This window comes from Silurus meridionalis, chromosome 6, assembly GCF_014805685.1.
Source record: "Silurus meridionalis isolate SWU-2019-XX chromosome 6, ASM1480568v1, whole genome shotgun sequence".
NCBI classification, from domain to species: Eukaryota; Metazoa; Chordata; class Actinopteri; order Siluriformes; family Siluridae; genus Silurus; species Silurus meridionalis.
In genome coordinates, this window is record NC_060889.1 from 2,472,142 (window position 1) to 2,490,817 (window position 18,676).

The 18,676-nt window shown below is 38.8% G+C and overlaps 1 protein-coding gene across 5 annotated transcripts in view; it reads right to left on the reverse strand.

The window, feature by feature from the left end:
* Positions 1–9,587: 9,587 nt before the first annotated feature.
* Positions 9,588–18,676, reverse strand: part of spsb4a (splA/ryanodine receptor domain and SOCS box containing 4a) — a 33,649-nt gene continuing 24,560 nt past the window's right edge. For all 5 annotated transcript variants that reach the window (XM_046852778.1, XM_046852774.1, XM_046852775.1 and 2 more), the window contains exon 3: positions 9,588–10,570. In XM_046852778.1, coding sequence (XP_046708734.1) covers positions 10,443–10,570 — 128 coding nt within the window. In that variant the 3' untranslated portion in view covers positions 9,588–10,442. The remainder of the gene's footprint in view (positions 10,571–18,676) is intronic.

Below are 18,676 nucleotides of genomic sequence, written 5' to 3' on the forward strand. Positions count from 1 at the left end.
ATATTTAGTAAATGCATGTTGTGAATATAGACCTGTTGAATATACACTCATTATTTATTAACTGATGATTTTTTTTCTTTGCTATTCAGTTAGTGTCGAGGGGGGTCAGGTGAGTACCTGTGTAGTTTATTGCTTGGGGCTGTTTACATCATCATTAAAGATTTGGTCCACCATGGGATCTAGCAAACTAGGCGATGTAATTTGAGCTGTTTGTTCTGCTTTCACTTTTAGCACAGTATAACGTCAGCAGTGGGGCCAACCACACAACCGTAAGAGACATGGTTGAGATACAGTTTCCCTGGGTAATTCAGTAAAGGTGAGACAAACATCTTGATACAAGGAATCTAATGTAGTAAATGCAGTACTGGATTTTAGCATCTCAGTGGTAAATAAAATGTAGTGACTGAAAGAAGGACCCAAATGCAAGATGCAACAGAGGGAAGGTGAAAACAATCTTTAATAAATGAAACAGGCAGGGGGGAAAACTCAGACTGAAATAAGTCCGAAAGAGTCTGAAATAACAGTCCTAAATCCGAGAGCAGGCAGGCAGAGCAATGAGAGAAATACCAAAATCAGAATCCAAAAACAGTCCTAAAATCCAAATGGCAGCAAACAGAACAATAGTCCCAAGTCCAAACCAGTAACAGGGGAATAGAGGGCAAAACAAGAATCAGAGATAGGGGATGAAAATATAAACCAGTAGGCAGACAGGGTGGCAAGAATAATCTCAGGGACATAAAGAGCCAGTGAGATAATCTGGCAGTGAGTTAATGTTTTTGTTGTCCTTAAGTACTGGATGGCATCGGAAAAACGGCAAGATGGCCGCTGGCATAGAAATGCACACCATGAAACCGGAAGTAAGTGACATGAGCCCGAAAGATCCTGGCAGTTATGGTATTATTAGTATTTCAATTACCGGTGAGGTACAATCTTTGGTTAGTATATGCAGTTGATTGCATAAGTACTTGCATAATTTCATGTAGCTCCTGAAGTAATTAAGACGCAACCAATTCTGCCATCAGAAATCATAATTAGTTAATTATGTGCAATTAAAATTTCAATGGAATACCCAAAGTTTTCCACAAAACAGTTTCCTGAAAACCAAGTGCTAAACAAATAAGATCTGGGTAAAAAATGTATCATGTTTGGTTGCTAGAATTGGAGTTGAACATCCCATGGAACATCATTCAATTCATGAAAAATAGTTACTGCATAGAGAAGGCCATCCATCCACCAAAAATCAATGACTGGGTACAAAGGGAAGTGACCAAAAAAGAGATCCACAGCTCAGATGATAGAAATTGTAGCCGAACATCCATTGCCCTGACACGCCGCAAAGTCGGGCTTTGGAAAAGATGAGTAGAAAGATAAAAATTCACTTGGAGTTTGCCAAAGTGGAGACACACTAAAAAGTTTGTTGAAACCATTATTTAACATGGTCGCCTTATATTACCATGGCCTTGTTAGTCTGTTTGGCAGAAATAAAATATGTTTGCCAGAAACTCAACACTCCTTGAGAGCACAATGAAGCATGCTGGTAGTAGCATTTTGCATTACTGTGAGAATTCATTCTATTAGTAGAAAATTGGAAACTTCATGGTTAAAAGCATGATTTTTGGAATCTAATACAGGGCAGTTTTTAATCAATCCTTAAGGTTGATCCTTGAGGTTGACCTGCCAACAAGAAAAAAGCTGCTGAATGTGTTAGAATAGCCCAATCAATGACAAGAAGGTATGTGTCCAATTTGAGTGGGTGTAACTGTTTTTGAAGCATTGGTGAATAAATATAAGAATCTCACTGTGCAAAGCTGATTGAGGCATGGTTAAAAGTGGATTGCATACTTTTGCAAAATACTATACCTAATGACTAGCTTTTCAAAACATTCCATGACTATAAGGGTGGCACAACGTAGTAATATGCAAGAATAGACAAAGGTAGCGTTTCATTGCCATTGGAATGTTGGGAAGGCAGTAAACAAGGACTTCAGGAAGCAGAACTTCATTTTACCCTGAGCACAAAGCCATGTATGTTGTCAAGGATGATTACACAGGGTGACTTTGGATAACATTCTCCTTATGTCAACTGTGGATCAGCAGAAGATGTAGGGATTGTGGTTTGCCTTACAGGCGTGCATTTCTAAACTTAGAATTGCACAGTTATTTTTATGGACAGAGTATGTCCAATGCGCTGTGATGCCGTAAATGTCCAGCTACATATGAAATGTTTTATATTTCAGAAAATAGTCATGCGCTTCCAAAAGTGTACCTAAAAAAAGGGGAGGCAGTAGCTTAGTGGTTAAGGCTCTGGGTTACTGCTCAGACGATTGGGGGTTCAAGCCCTGGTATTGCCAAGCTGCCACCCTTGGGGCCCCTAAACAAGGCCTTTGTTTCCTCAGTGCTCCAGGGGTGCTGTATCATGGCTGACCCTGCACTCTGACCCCAGCATGGGATATGTGAAGAAATCATTTCACTGTGCTGTAAAGTACTTGGTAAAGGCTGTGAATACTTAATCCATTTTGGATTTTCCAATTTGGAAAAAATAAAGCGTTGTAAATTCTTTCCGAATGCACTGTATAAAGCACCTTTCTTCTTCTCTTTCTTTTTAAATTCTGTTTGGATGTTTCATAGGGAACATTTTTAAGATATCACATTACACATATTCTGACAAAGAGGTGACTAAAAACTGATCTACATACTGTAGATCTCACATAAGTCTTTGAACAAGCAGTGCTCCAGGCAATAGGGCAAATTATTCATTTTTGACCTTGTTCTCTATGGTAGCTTGATAAGGCTGCATTTTTGGTTAGCATGTTTTCAGCAAATTCAAACCCCCTGTGTGAAAGTCTCAATAGCGCTTATGTTCAAACTTTACCTCAGAAGTCTGTATGCAGATCTGTGCAAACTACTCATGCTCGGAGCTGCCTGTTGTGTCACGACAAATACATATTGGGAGGGAAGGCCACATGACTAATTAAACAGATCCAGGCCCACCGGTGGAAAAAATCAAAAGAGCTATGACTGCTTAGGACAGATTGCAGGAACTTTCTAAGCTCTAAAGAACTTGCTGACTTATATCCACTCCAGGAAGAGACAAGAAGACACAAGGTCAAGAGGAAGTCACAAACAGAGACTGGGTCCAGATGGCCCACTAATTGGACAGACTCTTCCCAAAGTTCTTGTCTGACACCTGTTATTTGACACTTTCCCCGGCAGTTTAAGGCCCTTATACCAGACATGTTTAAACTTTTTCTTTTGCAACATAAGGACCGCTTTTAAGTTTTGTTCAGAACCTCTGCTTGAGATCATGTGTAATATGACAAATTAAGCTAGTAGTAGTACTCAGTACATTTTTAATGAACTAAAAATACACAAAAATTCATAAACATGGGTTTACTGCATGCTTAGTAACCTCCTGGTCATGTTTAAAATGGTTAAAATTTGTGTATTAGTTTTATACTTTTAAGAAATAGGACCAAATAAACTGATTAAGACCAACTTACTGAAGCCCCAGTTTCACTAAGCTGCAAATCAAACTTCAGTCTTCCAGGGGTGCCATATCATGGCTGACCCTGCGCTCTGACCACAGCTACCTAGCATCACTAGGATTTGCAAAGAAAGGATTTTATGTGACAATTAAAGAGTACCTTTACAGTGGTTATAACTTAAGTGATGTAGCTGAGGTTGAGGAACTGTCAGACACCTTGCTGACAGTTTGACCTCGATTTTAATAACCACTTATTATAACTTATATTTAATTATAACTTGTGATGAAGCTGAGGTGAAGGAACTCCACTCTACTCTCAGACACCATGCTACCAGTTTTACCTCAGATTATTTTCCATTGGTGTTTTGTACTGATTCAGAAGCATGGTGACAGCATTCATGTTTAATTAACAACACAAAATACAGTTGCATGCAACACAAACTTCAGCTTTAATTCAAAATACAGATAAAAATATGTTCAAGGTTCATCGCTGTCACATACAAATGGCAAACATGATGTAATGTTGTGAAATGTTTTTGATATGTTAATACTGTAATGGATCGTGTAAGCGACGAGAGTCAGTATCCTACACAGTGTTATGGGGCCCTCTGGTGGCCAGAAAGAGAGAGAGGCAGGAGTAAGAGTTGGATAGGGAGGCCATGACCTTGTATCTTAGTTTAAGAACTAAATAACATATGAATGTTGGATATAACTTGGAAACACTCTCACTCAATAATGTTGTTTAATGCTTAAAACAAACAGCTTAAAAACTCCTGTTTATCATTCCTGTTCATCGTAAATAGAGACATTTATCTTTCTATTTAAAAAAGACAACATACCAAAATATTTAAAGAAATGCATATTATTGTGTTTCCAAATGCTGTTATTATAAAATCACTGGATTTATTAATGCTTATGATAACAATTTCAACTGATACATTTATAATGATTAAACACCTTATACACTTTTTTATTTTTATATTTTTACCAGCCCTGTAAACATGTTCCCGCTTCTTGCTTGTTTTTCAGGTTGAAGGCCAACTTTCTTCGTTCACACGGTATTTTATTCGACTGGACACAAAGTCATTTCCTCACTTCTTGGTGACGCGTCATTTATTTGGTTTCTGTCGCCCTCTGCTGGTAGGTAATGTAACTTACATTGATATCTGTGTTTAAAGAGGTTTTAATTGCTTTTATAATCCAGTATTGCTGTCAGTAATTTTGTCATTATGGTCATATGTTCACACTGAGTTTGTTATTTGTATACCTTATAAGTGCTAATTAGGAATTCGGCTGTTACTGAATAAATTTGCGAGACTGCTATTGTCCACCAAATATGAACAATTTAAAATTAATTAAGATATTTATAGATTTATAATTGAATATTTAATATACCACATTTGTAAGCAGCAAAAATGTAAATTAAATAAAAAATTGAGAATATAAGTGAATTATAATCACTTAATAAACATGAGTAGCTTTGCCTCTCTTATTAGAGGTTACTGATCTTACAAGCAAATGGCTGTATAACTTTAATTGGTTAAATATCTGCATTAGGCATTAAACTCTACTGTACTATAAATTGGATTGTTTTTCTGTTTATAATGTACTATTATAAGTTTCATTGAACTAGAAATCTTTCAATGTCGGGCAAAATACAGAGTCATGTTTTATATGATTCGCAGGTGTAGATACTCAGCAGTGTCTATAAACAGGATCGGTTTATATTTGACTCTGCCAATTCTTGCAATTATCCAATTAGCCAATCAAACGGAAGCTGTGCATCACATAAAAATCACGCAAATACAGATTAAAATTTCCCGTTATTGTTCACATCAAACGTCAGAATCATGACCATTTGACATTCTGATGTGGTCTCCTGCTGTGGTAGCCCATCTGCCTCAAGGTTTAGTGTGGTGTATGTTCTGAGCTGCTCTCCATCTTTGTAAAGATTACAAAGTAATTTGAGTTGTATAAGTTATTTGAGTTGATATAGACTTCCTGACCCTGCCAATCATTCTGGCTCTTCTAAACTGAAATTTGCTTAATTCATTTTAATTTCAAGTATCTTGTAACGTGATCAAAAACATGGCAAAAGCTGTGGACCAAAATCATACTTAGCTTTAGCCAGAATTCAGCCAAGACAGGTTTGGCTGTCTCACCTCATTTTTCTAGCAGTAAGCATTTTGTTTTGCGGAATAAAATGAGGTGGTGAATCAGAATGATGCCACAACAATCTGTACCCAGGACCCAAGGGATCAAAACTAGGTAGTACACTCTGCATGGGAGGGGCATATTCTTTCTGCCCTGTCAACCACAGCAACAATAGCCAATCATCAGCATCTCTGAGCTCATCCATGCAGATAGCGCTTTTTACCGAATGGGCTACATTGCCCTTGGATGATGCAGTTGGTTTTCTGGGGGTAGCACTTTTTAAGCCTACACCCTTACAATTACTGTATTATCATTATTATTATTATTATAACAATAACTGTTGTTCTACATGATGATGATTCGAACACTTTTTTTGTTCTCCATACATATTTTATATATATTTTATATATAAGTTGTAACTACCATTCTCATCCTGTAGAGGGCGTCTCATCCTTGGCTGTTTCTTTTTTAAAAGAGATCTGCTGACCACAGGCATAATTATGAAAGATTGGGGTTAGTAGAGACTTTAAAAAAAAAAAGCATATTTATTCAGACAAGTATAGGGCGCATGGGATTTATTTTTGCCTCTGTCACCAATCAGGGGGAAGAGAAAACTTGTGTCTTATCAAATGGCATCAGTTTTGATTGGTCAGAGGTGTCTATCCACTCATGCTTGAGAAATTATGAGTTGAAGAAATGAACAAGGAGAGAAGAAGCGAGAGAGACTTTGAAAAGAAGGAAAGCATGATTGACAGCTCAAGAAACTCCCATGTAGGTGAAGAAAAGGTCAGTCGGTACTAAATGCATTTGGACATGAAATAAGTCATTCAGACATGAAATAAGAATATTAACGTGCTAATAAATTCTGGTGGTCCCCGACTTGTCGAGACATAGCCTAGCCTTTCCAGGGGTCCTAAAGAATAGTGACCAGAATAGGGGAAAAACTGTGATGTGTAAATAATTGAACAAATTACAGTATACAATTTAGCAAAACAGAGCAATTTACAGTACAGGTGTATAAGGTGTATAACTTTTACATGAGACTAATGCATACAATAGGTTTCAGTGTCTGGTGACACCAATAAAGAGACATGAGCTAAAATTGGGCTTTAAAACGCAAAAAACAGAAAAAATACGAGTTTAATTTTGTCGTCTTGTCATCGTAAGATCGAAAAAATCTTGACGAACCATCATGACCCAGAAACTACCTGTATGTTTACATGCCGTTAGAGTCTTACGCAATTCACCCCAATGAAAAGACTTGCATATGTATAAATCTTCTTTAATCTTCTTAATATTAAAGTGCAATTTCTCTCTTGGTCTACTAACATTCACAGTTTTATTCCGTCAAAATGCTCAGAATGTTAAACATGGAATACCGTAGCCATGTATCCCAACCTTATCACCTTCTTGCATAATTCTTCATTATATCAATGTACATATTGGGAAGACATTTACTTTCTGTCACCTTGTACGTCATGCTTAAACTTTAAGCATTTAGGTTCAGACACTAATGTGGTACTCTTCCAGCTTGACAACAAGTCCAATCTCAATCTCTTTTTGACCCATAAGCAACCAGGCTGGTTTATTGTCCACTGACAACACAGTTTTAGGCTTTGGAACTGGAGGTCATGAGTTTGCATCCCATCACCACCAAGATACCACTGCAGGTTCCCTTGAGCAAGGCCCTCAACCCCTCAATTGCTCAGTTGTGTAACTGTAAGTCACTCTGTTTAAAAGCCTCTGCTAATTGCTGTAAATGTGGGAGGTTGTACTGTAGCTTAGTGGTTATAGCATATATTTGTCTTTGAATCTAAAGGTCATGAGTTCAAATCCCAAACCAAGCTGCCACCCCTGGGCCCCTGAGTAAGGTGCCTAACCCCATAGCTGCCCAGTTGTAGGATTGCGATAAATGTAAGTTGCTCTGGATAAGTACGTCTGCCAATATACCTAAACGGCTGCTTTGTGGTGGTTTGTCAAGAGAGCTTGAGGCAGCTGTGTTTTTTCCGGTTCTGCTATATTTAAACTTCTTAGTTTCATCTCAGACTTCTTCGAAACTTGTCATTGTTGCTTTTTGGGCATTGTGGGTTTTTTTCAAAGATCTTATTTTGATCTTAGATCCATATGTAAATCCTGAATAAACTCTTCTGAGGTATTCTGAAGGAAGTTTTGGCAAAACAGGAAGTAGCGAGAGTGGGAATAGCAGCAGACTTGAGGGATTGGGAAATGCTGTATTTACTCAGAGAGAGAAAAATAGACTGAATGTTTGCACATGATTTATCTGTCTCCTTCCTATCTCTCCTCGTCTCCTCACATAGCCATGTTTTCCGTACTCCATGCAATCCCTTTTACTGAACGAAGGACTTTTGGAACAACCTGAACTCTAATTGTTCCTTTGATAGTTCGCTACATGTTGATGAATGAAAATGCAGAAAGTTTCATTGCTGATCAATTTTTGCTTGCCGTTTAATATCACGACCGTCGCTGCCGTTTATCTTATAACGCCGTCTTCCTGAAGAAACGTTCTCAGAGGCTTATTGGATCCAGGATGCACCTGCGTACAGTCTGGAGGTCATAGGGTCATGTGCTACACTGAGAACCTAACAGGCTTTAGGTTGCTGCAGGCATCTCACTATTTATATCTCAATTCTCTCTCTCTTTCTCTTACATGCCACTTTGTCCCAGCGGAGAGGAGGAAGTGCAAGTCGGATACCTCAGTCTTTTCACACTATAGTCACAAAGGGCTCACAGCTGCATATGAAGTGCCTCTCTCTCACTCTATCGCTCTCTCTCTCTCTTTCTCTTTGTCTGTCTGTCTCACTATTTTCACACACTCAGACAAACATTTCCAGCGGAAACACTCAACGGATACATCCTTGAAAAGCAAGAAGCCGTGTTTGTTTACTGCTCATTTCCTACGCTGCGGCAAGTGAATTCGTTTGACGCATCTAAAACATTATCCTACTTATAGCTCATTCACACAGGGACCTGTTAAGCACACGGTATTGGGGTGGAAAATTAAATCAGTGATTCAATTTCTGCAAAAACATGCCCATGTTGTATCTTATTCCCTGCTTAACTTCTGCCCTTCTACTAGTTAACAGGTTCCCTGAATGTACAGATAAGGTTAGGTCTTTGGTTGGCGATGAAAAAAAAAAGTCGGACATGTACTTAGAGCACGATTACTTCGTTTCTCACCCTGATAAAAACTCCAATGGGTGACGTGTTTGCGTGGGCAATTGTAAGAGTTTGACTTCCAGATTAGTGGAAATGCCACAAATAGGCTATAAACAAACATGGACTTAAAGCCATACTCATTTGTATTTGCGAGAATTCCTAAATGGACAAAAGTACGTCTATACGATTAGCTTTTTGAACATCCCATTCCATATTTGCTGTTATAATAACCTCTGCTCTTCTGGGAGGTTGTTCTGCTAGATGTTAGAGGGTGTTTGTTGAGATTTGTGCTTATTTAGCCACATGTCAGGGCTCTAGAGCAGGTGATCTTCCACTCCAACTTATGTAAGGCATATCTTTATGGAGCTGGCTTTGTGTGCAGAGGCATTGTCATGCTGGAACAGGTTTGGGTCTTCTAGCTCCTAGAAGTGAAGGGAAACTTTAATGCTATATATATATAGGGCACAGGTTCCCTGGTGGTCTAGTGGTTAGGATGCGGCACTCTCACCGCTGCGGCCCGGGTTCGATCCCCGGTCAGGGAACCAACCCCAGCCACTTTCAGTGCCGATCCCAAGCAATAAATTGGGGAGGGTTGCGTTAGGAAGGGCATCCAGCGTAAAAACGTGCCAAATCAAACATGCGGAGGATCCACTGCGGCGACCCCTAATGGGAGAAGCCGAAAGAAACTTTATATATATATTGGGCACGTAGGTGATAAAATGTTATATGGACACACAGCAACTGATCAATAATAATATGACATGATAGACTGTTCTCATTCACTTGGATTTTATTCACATTTTTAAATATACTAATGTAGAACAGGGTCCATACATTCTACGGTTTACTGCAGATCTATGGTTTGATCGGGCAGACAAACCGCATCATCAACAACAACAATAATAATAATAATAATAATTATAATTATAATTATAATAATAATAATAGAAAAAAGCAGCATCCTGGTTTCAAATAAAAAGCCATTTGGGATGTCCGTGTGCTAGTATGCACAAGGTCAAAGCCATTTAAAAAAGAATTCCATCCAGATAAATGAAATAAAACATATGTCGTAATCATCATAAATCAACCTTGGGGACTGGGAAAAACTTCACACTAACCTTAAAATTAAGGTACACACTCAAAAATTATTAGATTAGGGCAAAGAAAAAAGTTAGCTTGAAGCGTTTGTGCTGTATTAGTGCACTTAATCGGGTGTTGATGTACTTAGAGGTCGCCCCCTTGTGCACAGGTAAGACCTGTTTGAAACCAGCTCCCTCTCCATCTCCATCTCCATCTCCATCTCCAGTGTCTGGCCTCTAAGGTGCTTGGTTTCCTGCTGGAATGTTTAAGCATCACTTCTGAGCCTGGTTTGAGCATCTCCGGGTTTTTTTTTTAATACATTCAGAGCGAGACTAACAGTGGGGGGTGCTGTGGCATCCTGACGCTCGATTCTCACTATCCAAAAATCCAGAAAGACAAAACAAAAACAAATTGTGGAAGAAATAGGATATCTCTGGTAGTAGCCACAAATTGCAGTGTAAACATTCGGCCCTGCTGTTGCTGCCGCTGCACCTCGAGGCGTCGCGTCGTTGTGAGTCTTTGTGTGTGTCGAGTCGAGCTGTCCACATCATTGGTATTGGAGGTAATTTTTTAAAGATTGGGGTAAAGGCAAGGTCTCGATCTGCTGCAATCGGTCACGGCCCAGAGCTAGACGAGCTGCTCTCCGGCACAGGTCCATCAGAGGCAGGGGCTCAGCTAAAGAACAAGAAAGAGACAATAGAAACTTATAAATTTGTGCGGTACAGTTTCGCATACATCCCACACACTTAGCTCTGTTTGGCCATCCCATTTTAGATGTTATGTCTGTGTGGGCATGCTGGCTATTTTAAGTTGTGTAAATAATTCAAAACAAGATTCACGTTGTGTAAACTAAGCAGTTTTCCTCATGATGACCAGACAAAACAACTCACTGGGATAAAAATAACTTGCAGTTAGGGTTTGTTGTATAACGACTAAACATTCCTATTGAAATATTCATGCCTTAAGTCAACAAGTTATTCGGGTGAAATCCAGAGAAACCAGGAAAATACACCCTGGATGCGATCTCGGGAACAGCAATCTGTTTTTTGGGAGCTAAGAGGAAATCGACATTGTGTAATTCCCTAACCTGAGGGATGATGAAGCTATAAAGTGGTATACCCTCTGCCTACATGAATGAAGTATTTGTTGGCTGAATCCATTGCAGTAGATGGTCTGTCAAGCATTTCACAATGTAAACCAACACAAAATAATTCAAAGTGTGTATTTTTTTGTGTGTGTAAGCGGGATTGCATTTTTTTCCCCTCCACATCACTTCACACACCTCACCGGACACACAAAGTGTCCACTTCAACTGACAGAAGTTTCTAAATAATAGATAGATACCCCTTGCCTACAGAGCCAAGTTCTTTCAAATGAGACTGCTGTTACTTTACCTATCCAGCTTGAACCGGTCACCGTGTACTTTACACGCTTAGTCATGCTACCGACTGCTTCGGCTAGCTGATGTTACCATGAAATATACAGGAGGATCGTGAGTAATTGGCGTTTTTACATCTTGCGTAACACTTAATGTGTTTTGGGATTTTCTTCCTAATGTTAGCCAGGAAAGGACTGAATCAGCTAGAACAATTGTGGAACTAATGTATTTTGAAGCTGCTTCACAAAGGAAATCCGTTCACTCATAATGTGATTGTGTCAGCAATTGCCCGTGTTCTCCAATCCCATTTAAGATGTTTCAAAGAAGGTAAAAAAAAAAAAAACATGGCTTTTATGTGTGTCTCTTTAGCCATGGAGGATCACAAGATTAATATCCCAGCTTCTCCGCATGGATTTTTACTTTAACCTATTAACTGATTTTCCCATTACCACCAGCACTAATGAACATCCCCCTTTAAGGCTGGATGCAATCATTAATATGGACGTTGGTGTACAGATGCGGTACGTTCATGCAAGCACTGGTGACTAATGAGACAGTCCTCTACACCACCAGGGGTGAACCACCTGCTGGGTTCAAGGTTGGTTTATTAAGATTGATAAGACACCAGGATTTGTACCAAACAAGGAAAGTGCACTTATAGACCAAAAATACACAAGTGATCAAATTTGTATCCATGGGGTTCCAGATGATGATGGTGGTGATGATTATAAGACCACTTTTTAAATCTATAATGGATTTAGATCTTTGCAGTGTTCCCATAGTGCAAATGAGCTTAAGTTTAAACACTGCCAGAGCACCCAAAGATTCAACATAATCTATACAACAAGGATTTTCTTTTAAAACCGTACAGAAAATACACCCAATGAAATAGTCAAGTCAAGTCAAGTCAAGTTTATTTGTATAGCGCTTTTCACAACAGACATTGTCTCAAAGCAGCTTAGTAGAAATACACACTACCGCTAATCAGGCTTCAGTACCGCCAAAGAACAGCAGGTGGAAAGTTTCAGAACAGACTCTGTTCACAAATCCCAGCATGTAAACACGCAAAAGGCTTCTATGATTATACAGAACATAATGATTCATAAAGTCGTCCCAGTGATCACACACAAACACACACAGTCTGTCCAGTCTCTGACCTGCAGCTTTGACATAATAACGGTACACCAGATGGGAAGATTAGACTTGAAAGAAAACATAGAAGAAGCCACATGAAACCTGCTAGAATGAGACCATAAGACAGACGCTCACCCACGTCTACAGCATGTGCTGTTCTGTTGTGAACTTCGAAATAGCACTATGGTGCAAAAACAAAACGGTTTCGCCAACCAGGGGCGGGTATAATTGGGAGAACAGGGTCATTTTTTAGCATCTACAGGAGATGATTTGTTGCTTGACAAACGAGGGATTATATAGGATTCTGTGGTATCATTGATGGTAAAGAAAAAGACACCACGTGCCATGAATCCTTTGATGAGATCTCATCATCAAACTATTGGCAGATATTAGATTTTAGACCATCTTACAAAAACCTATCAGCCATCACAGGTTGGCAGGAACGTCTCATGAACTGTGACAAAGATCTGTCCCTGTCTTTTTAGCCCTGCTTAGGATGCTTGAGATTTTTATTCTGCACCAATGTACCATGGTTACATGCTAAGAAACAGGGGGAAAAAAAGTGAACAGAGGTCTCACACAGATGGTGTTTACCATGTCCGTCTACTCTGAATTAAAGTCTAGCCTTCCACTCTTTCCCTGTGGCTATTAAAGTCCTTCAAAATACACTGACCTCGGTTTTTTATCGCTCCTGCTCATCATATCAACGGGCGTGGGAATATTTTTTGGGAGTTCCTCAGAAAATGGAATCTAGTACCGCCAAAACCTTTCAATGACTTTCATGAGAAAGTACTCAGAAGCAGCTATTTTTGTCTATTTTTTAAGCATTTCTGTTACGCCACTAAATCTCATACTTGCCTTAGATCAGATTCAATGTAGTCTAATAGTGTCAAACCCGAATGCAAATAAAACGTGAGAGTGTATGATGACTGCTCTTGAGAACAGAATCAGATATCATGTGAGTAGAGGTGCCACTGGAGTAAGAGTAATGAAACCATACACTCGTTCTGATACGTCATTGTTTCTATAGTAACAACCTACACAGGAATTGTATTGGAGTCTCCAGGGTCAATGCCTTAACGTTCCTGTTCCAGTTGGTCAGTTAACATGAAATATATTGATGTGATGCTTGGTATTTGGTATAGTAATGTCATATTGGGGAAAGGTGGGATATTGGAAATCTAATCAAATCTAAGTTGTTTAAAGTAGCCCAACTCTCATAAAAGCACTCAAGTTGAGGTGCTCAACAGTTTTACACCTAGCGTAAAACGTGCCAAATCAAACATGCGGAGGATCCGCTGTGGCGACCCCTAACGGGAGAAGCCGAAAGAAAGTTTTATATTTAGCTGATATTATATTGCTACACAACTGCCAATGGAATGAAATAAAATTGTCCATTACTACCACTCAAGATTTCCAAAGACTTATGAAAGGTATGAAAATATTCAGTCAGCACTAAAGACAGTGTTTATACTCAGCCAGTGGTTGGTTTTGATACATCAGGCAACCCCAGACATTATATTTTTCCTGCATTATGGCATGTGGGTTTTTTCTAAATATGTGTTTGGAGATACCCAGACAGCCATCATACCAGGTTTTTCCTCACAGTCCCGGCCTGCCAGATTCACACTCTAACTGCAGAGTCATTCACCGTAGCAATGTATGACTGTATACAATAAAAATGGGAACGTGTCTAGAAGTAAAATGCAATTACATGGTACGGTATAGCTTTTAAAAAGGCACTAAAGGACCTGACAATATGGCAACAATTGCACAATGAAATCCAAGTGAATATTTGCAGCATAGATGCAGCATTAGATGTTACGCTAGCAAGCAGATTGCATGTAGAGTTGTCAGCCTGTGAATTTTCTATACTCTTCCAGTTCTGTTTCAAAAGGCAGGGTAAAATAGGTTTGTGATGCTGACAGGAAATCCACTGAGAACTATGGTGGATTGCGAGGCTCAAGGGCTAGAATGGAACGGAAGTCTCTAATGGAAAGATTCATCACCTAGCCAGACCAGAGTAATGTGTCTGTATACAACAGTGTGGCCAGATTTGCTGCTTGGGTGGAAAATAAGGTTTTGAATGGTTGAGGGTTTGTATGTAGGTTTTTGGATAATGTTCGAATCACATCTAGAGATCTTCTGTTCTGAAATAGATCTCTAGCTCTTGAAAATAAAAACGCAAATTGGACAATTAGATATAACTATACAACCAGCCTCCCTATAAAGTTTCACAATGATTAGAAAACAACGATGAACGATTCTTTAGTTTTGAACGAGTCTTTAATGAGATTTGGAAGAACAAGTCCTCTGGTTCGTTCTTTCATCACGTGACTGGCATGTACACTATGCAGTTATATATACATAGATAAATCATTGGGACTACAGACAACGTTGGTGTATGTAGACATACTGGGGGATCTACATTTTATAAAAAAAAGATTTGTCCATTTTGTTGAACGTGATTTCAAAGTACCGAATCACTAAATGATCCAATCTTCTCATCACTAATATAAACTGCTACTAATGAACTATAAAGCATTTAATGATGTCCCACTTCAATAAGGTCCATTACTATCCACCATCTCTCTATTAATCAGCAGGTGCAGGCTCTTAATTAGTACCTAGACTAATAAAGAGTGCATCACGTGGGATGTTTTTTCATATTGGTTGTTGGGGTTTTGCTTAATCCACATCTTGCTTTGTAACAATGCTTTTTATTAAAAGCTGAACATATTGTTCCAAACGCCACACACTACTATTGAGCCAAAATCCATATGAGTCCAAATACTTTAAACAAGGGTCCAACTGTAATTCATCTCCATACTAATAACTTCAATTGCAAAATGATTTTTCATTTACAAACTCCTATGACTCAGTGTGTGTGTTATTCCAAGCAGTAAGTAGTTTCTTATAGGTCTTTAAATGACTCACTGGTGTAATGCGGAGGCTCTATGTCTAAATAAATAAAAGTGCCATTTTTTCCATGGCCGGTGTGTATTTCTGAGTATATATACGTGGGTGTGCCAAAAATCGTGTTCTTGAAAGCTCGTTCTTGCATCACTTTATGTGGCACGTAATTAATGTGTCGCCATCCTCCCTGATTGCTTACATTTATCACTTTCTGTCTCTCTCATTTCTCTCGAATGGGGAACTGGGTTGTTGCATATGCTGCTTCTTTATCCAGTATAAGTTATGCAGTAGTCTCTTGAATGTGTAACTATAGTACTTTAAGGCATAACATTAAACCTTCATGTGGTAAGGAAAAAGAAAGATAATCGATAAATGCGTAGTTTCTACTGCTAAATCATACAGACTGTAAAACAACATGAGGCTGAATCATGGCTCCAAATCCGGTCATGTATTATGCATTGCTGGATTTTTATGTCCTTTGAATACAGTTTCTGCTTAGTTTGCAGAGCAGCACCTGTGCTATCGTATTTTTGCGAGATAGGAATTTGTAATCCATAGGTGCCATTTGTTTTGTTTTTCCCAAACCAAGAGCTAAAAACAATAATTCCAGCCCAAATAACTAATATTTACCTTTAGTTAATTACACTCTAATCATGACTGAAGTTTTGAATTTTTCATCCAATTGTATAGGACGTCTTTGGATGTGGTAGCATTAACTTAAACCAAATTTATCCATGATATATGGCTACATGGGTTGGAGTGAAAGATCTTGAGTGGCCTCCTATAGAGTTCTGACCTTAATCCTTTGGAATACCTTTTGAAAGAATTGGGAAACTAATTTTACTAAAACCTTGTGGAGCTCCTTAACCACACTTCAAAATCTAGTGGAACACCTTTCCAGAATAGTGGAGATTACTATGTCAGAAAATGTGGAATGGAATGTTAGAAAAAAGCAGGTCATTTGACCTAAGACCAAAAATAAAATTGCTTTAATAATTGAATTTTAAAATTTTCCCAACACCATCATATTTAGTATGTGTATAAATATATATACTGCATAAATAATTTTATGATTGACTGACCACAAGGGTGAAATTGAAGCCGTGAAATAGATCTTTCGAGAAACTTGTGATAAATAGAATTCTTTATATTAAACATACAACATCATTACAGATGTCACTTTTACATGAACACCACACACAGATCTATACACACTTCTTTCACACGTCTTTTATTATCTCCTCTCATTATACTCAAGAACGACGCCAGGGATATTCCGAATTGCCGATATCCTGCTGACACGGCATCGAGTTTAAAAGAGGGATTTGAAAATAATTATTATTATTGGAAAAAAAAAATGCCACACATCTGCAGTACCAAATCCATGCCAAATGCACCAAACTGAAAAGGAATAAATGCTTAAATGATCAGTTTGTTGTTAATGAGGGTAAAGTCCTCAGTATCGAAGACTTTCAACAGTATCATTTCTAAATTATAGCCACCATAAAAGCAGGAAGTAAAAAAAAGTACTAAATTCCACAACGTTTAACAAGCACTACATGCAAGGTCTTCCACCACTACATGCAAGGTCTTATGGTCCACCAACTTTCTTCAATGTTCATGGTTGGGAAATGTGGAAGATCTTGAGTGGCCTGCTATAGAGCTCGGACCCTCAAGATCTTTCAACATTTTCCAACCGAAGTAAACTATATCTTCATGGAGCTGGCTTTGTGCACAGGATACATTGTCATATGTTGGAACTAATTTAAATCTTCTGGTTCAGGAGCAGGGAAAATTTCATACCACCACCTCCAATGGCATCCTATACATTTGTGTGCCTCTTATGGTACCAGTTTGAAAAAGGTCTGGTATCCTAATACTTTTCTCTGTATAGGGTATGAAATGTTGTTTTTTTTTTTTTTTTTTTTACAATAATAGTGTATTTGACACCCCTAACTCAGAAATGGTGTGTGTGTGTGTGTGTGTGTGTGTGTGTGTGTGTGTGTGTGTGTGTGTGTGTGTGTGTGTGTGTTTGTATTTTTCCTCTTTTCAGGAAGGCTACAAAACCCCACTTTTTCCACACACACTGTAGATTGAGAAAGAATTCTTGGATCCAGGTGCTATAAACGCACAGTTGTGTGATTTCTCTCTCTCTCTCTCTCTTTCTTTTTTTTTTATCTATCCACACACACAACACCGAAGTGAGATAATACATCTTCTAAGGTTGGGATTCAAAGTTGATTACACACCCATTATTTCTACTCTCCGTCGTTTCGTTTTATTTTCTTCACCCATCTCGGTTTTTCCCCCCTCGTTCTCATTCTTTTCATCTCATCTTCTCACTTGTCTATGTCAAGTACTTGATGTTGACATGAGTCATTTAATTTGAGTTAGATGACTCATTTTGTCTCGCTCTTTTCTCGTATATCCCTCGCCCAATGGGGGAGGGGGGGGGGGGTGGAGGAGTCTAAATTAAGCCTCCACTATCGCTTGGGGAGAGCACAACACAGTAGGAGTGAATAGAATGAAAAAGCGGGAGTGGGAAAGCTTCACCTCCCCCTGCAAACCCCCCCCATACGCACTCACTTTACTCGAAATGCTGAGATTTGGCATGCGGACAAATCAACCTTTTCAGCACGGTGATGTCGATTCTTTTTTTTGATTGGATGTTGATTCGTGTTCTATACCAGGACAGAGACCCTGACAATAGTATTGGCCACTTTTTATTAATGGGCTTGTTCTAATCCTATCGTTTCTATAGCAACCACTCATTCACATGGATTTCTAATATAACAGATACTATATATATATATATATATATATATATATATATATATATATATATATATATATACACACACACACACACACACACACACAACCACACACCCCTTACATAAAACTTTAGAAATGAAACTTGGATATATAACAAATTTACTGTCCTCTGGAAACAACTCAACAGGCAGCCATTACTGTCTAAACAGCTGGCAACAAAAGTTAATACACCCTAAGTAGCTTGACTGTAGGCAAGACACACTTTTCTGTTGGGCGTCACCACACATGCTGGACACCATCTGAGACAAACAAGTTTATATTGGTTTTATCAGACCATAAGACATGGTTCCAGTAATTCATGCTCAAGTTCTCCCACACCACCCCACTGCTGCGCTTCCTTCACTGGCTCCCAGTAGCTGCACGTATCAGATTCAAAACACTGATGCTTGCCTACAAGGCCAAAAATGGACTAGCGCCATCTTACCTCAGTGACCTCATCACATCTCGCACTGCACCACGCTGTCTGAGATACCCCAGCACTGCTCGACTGGTACCACCTTCTCTCAGAATGAGAGGTA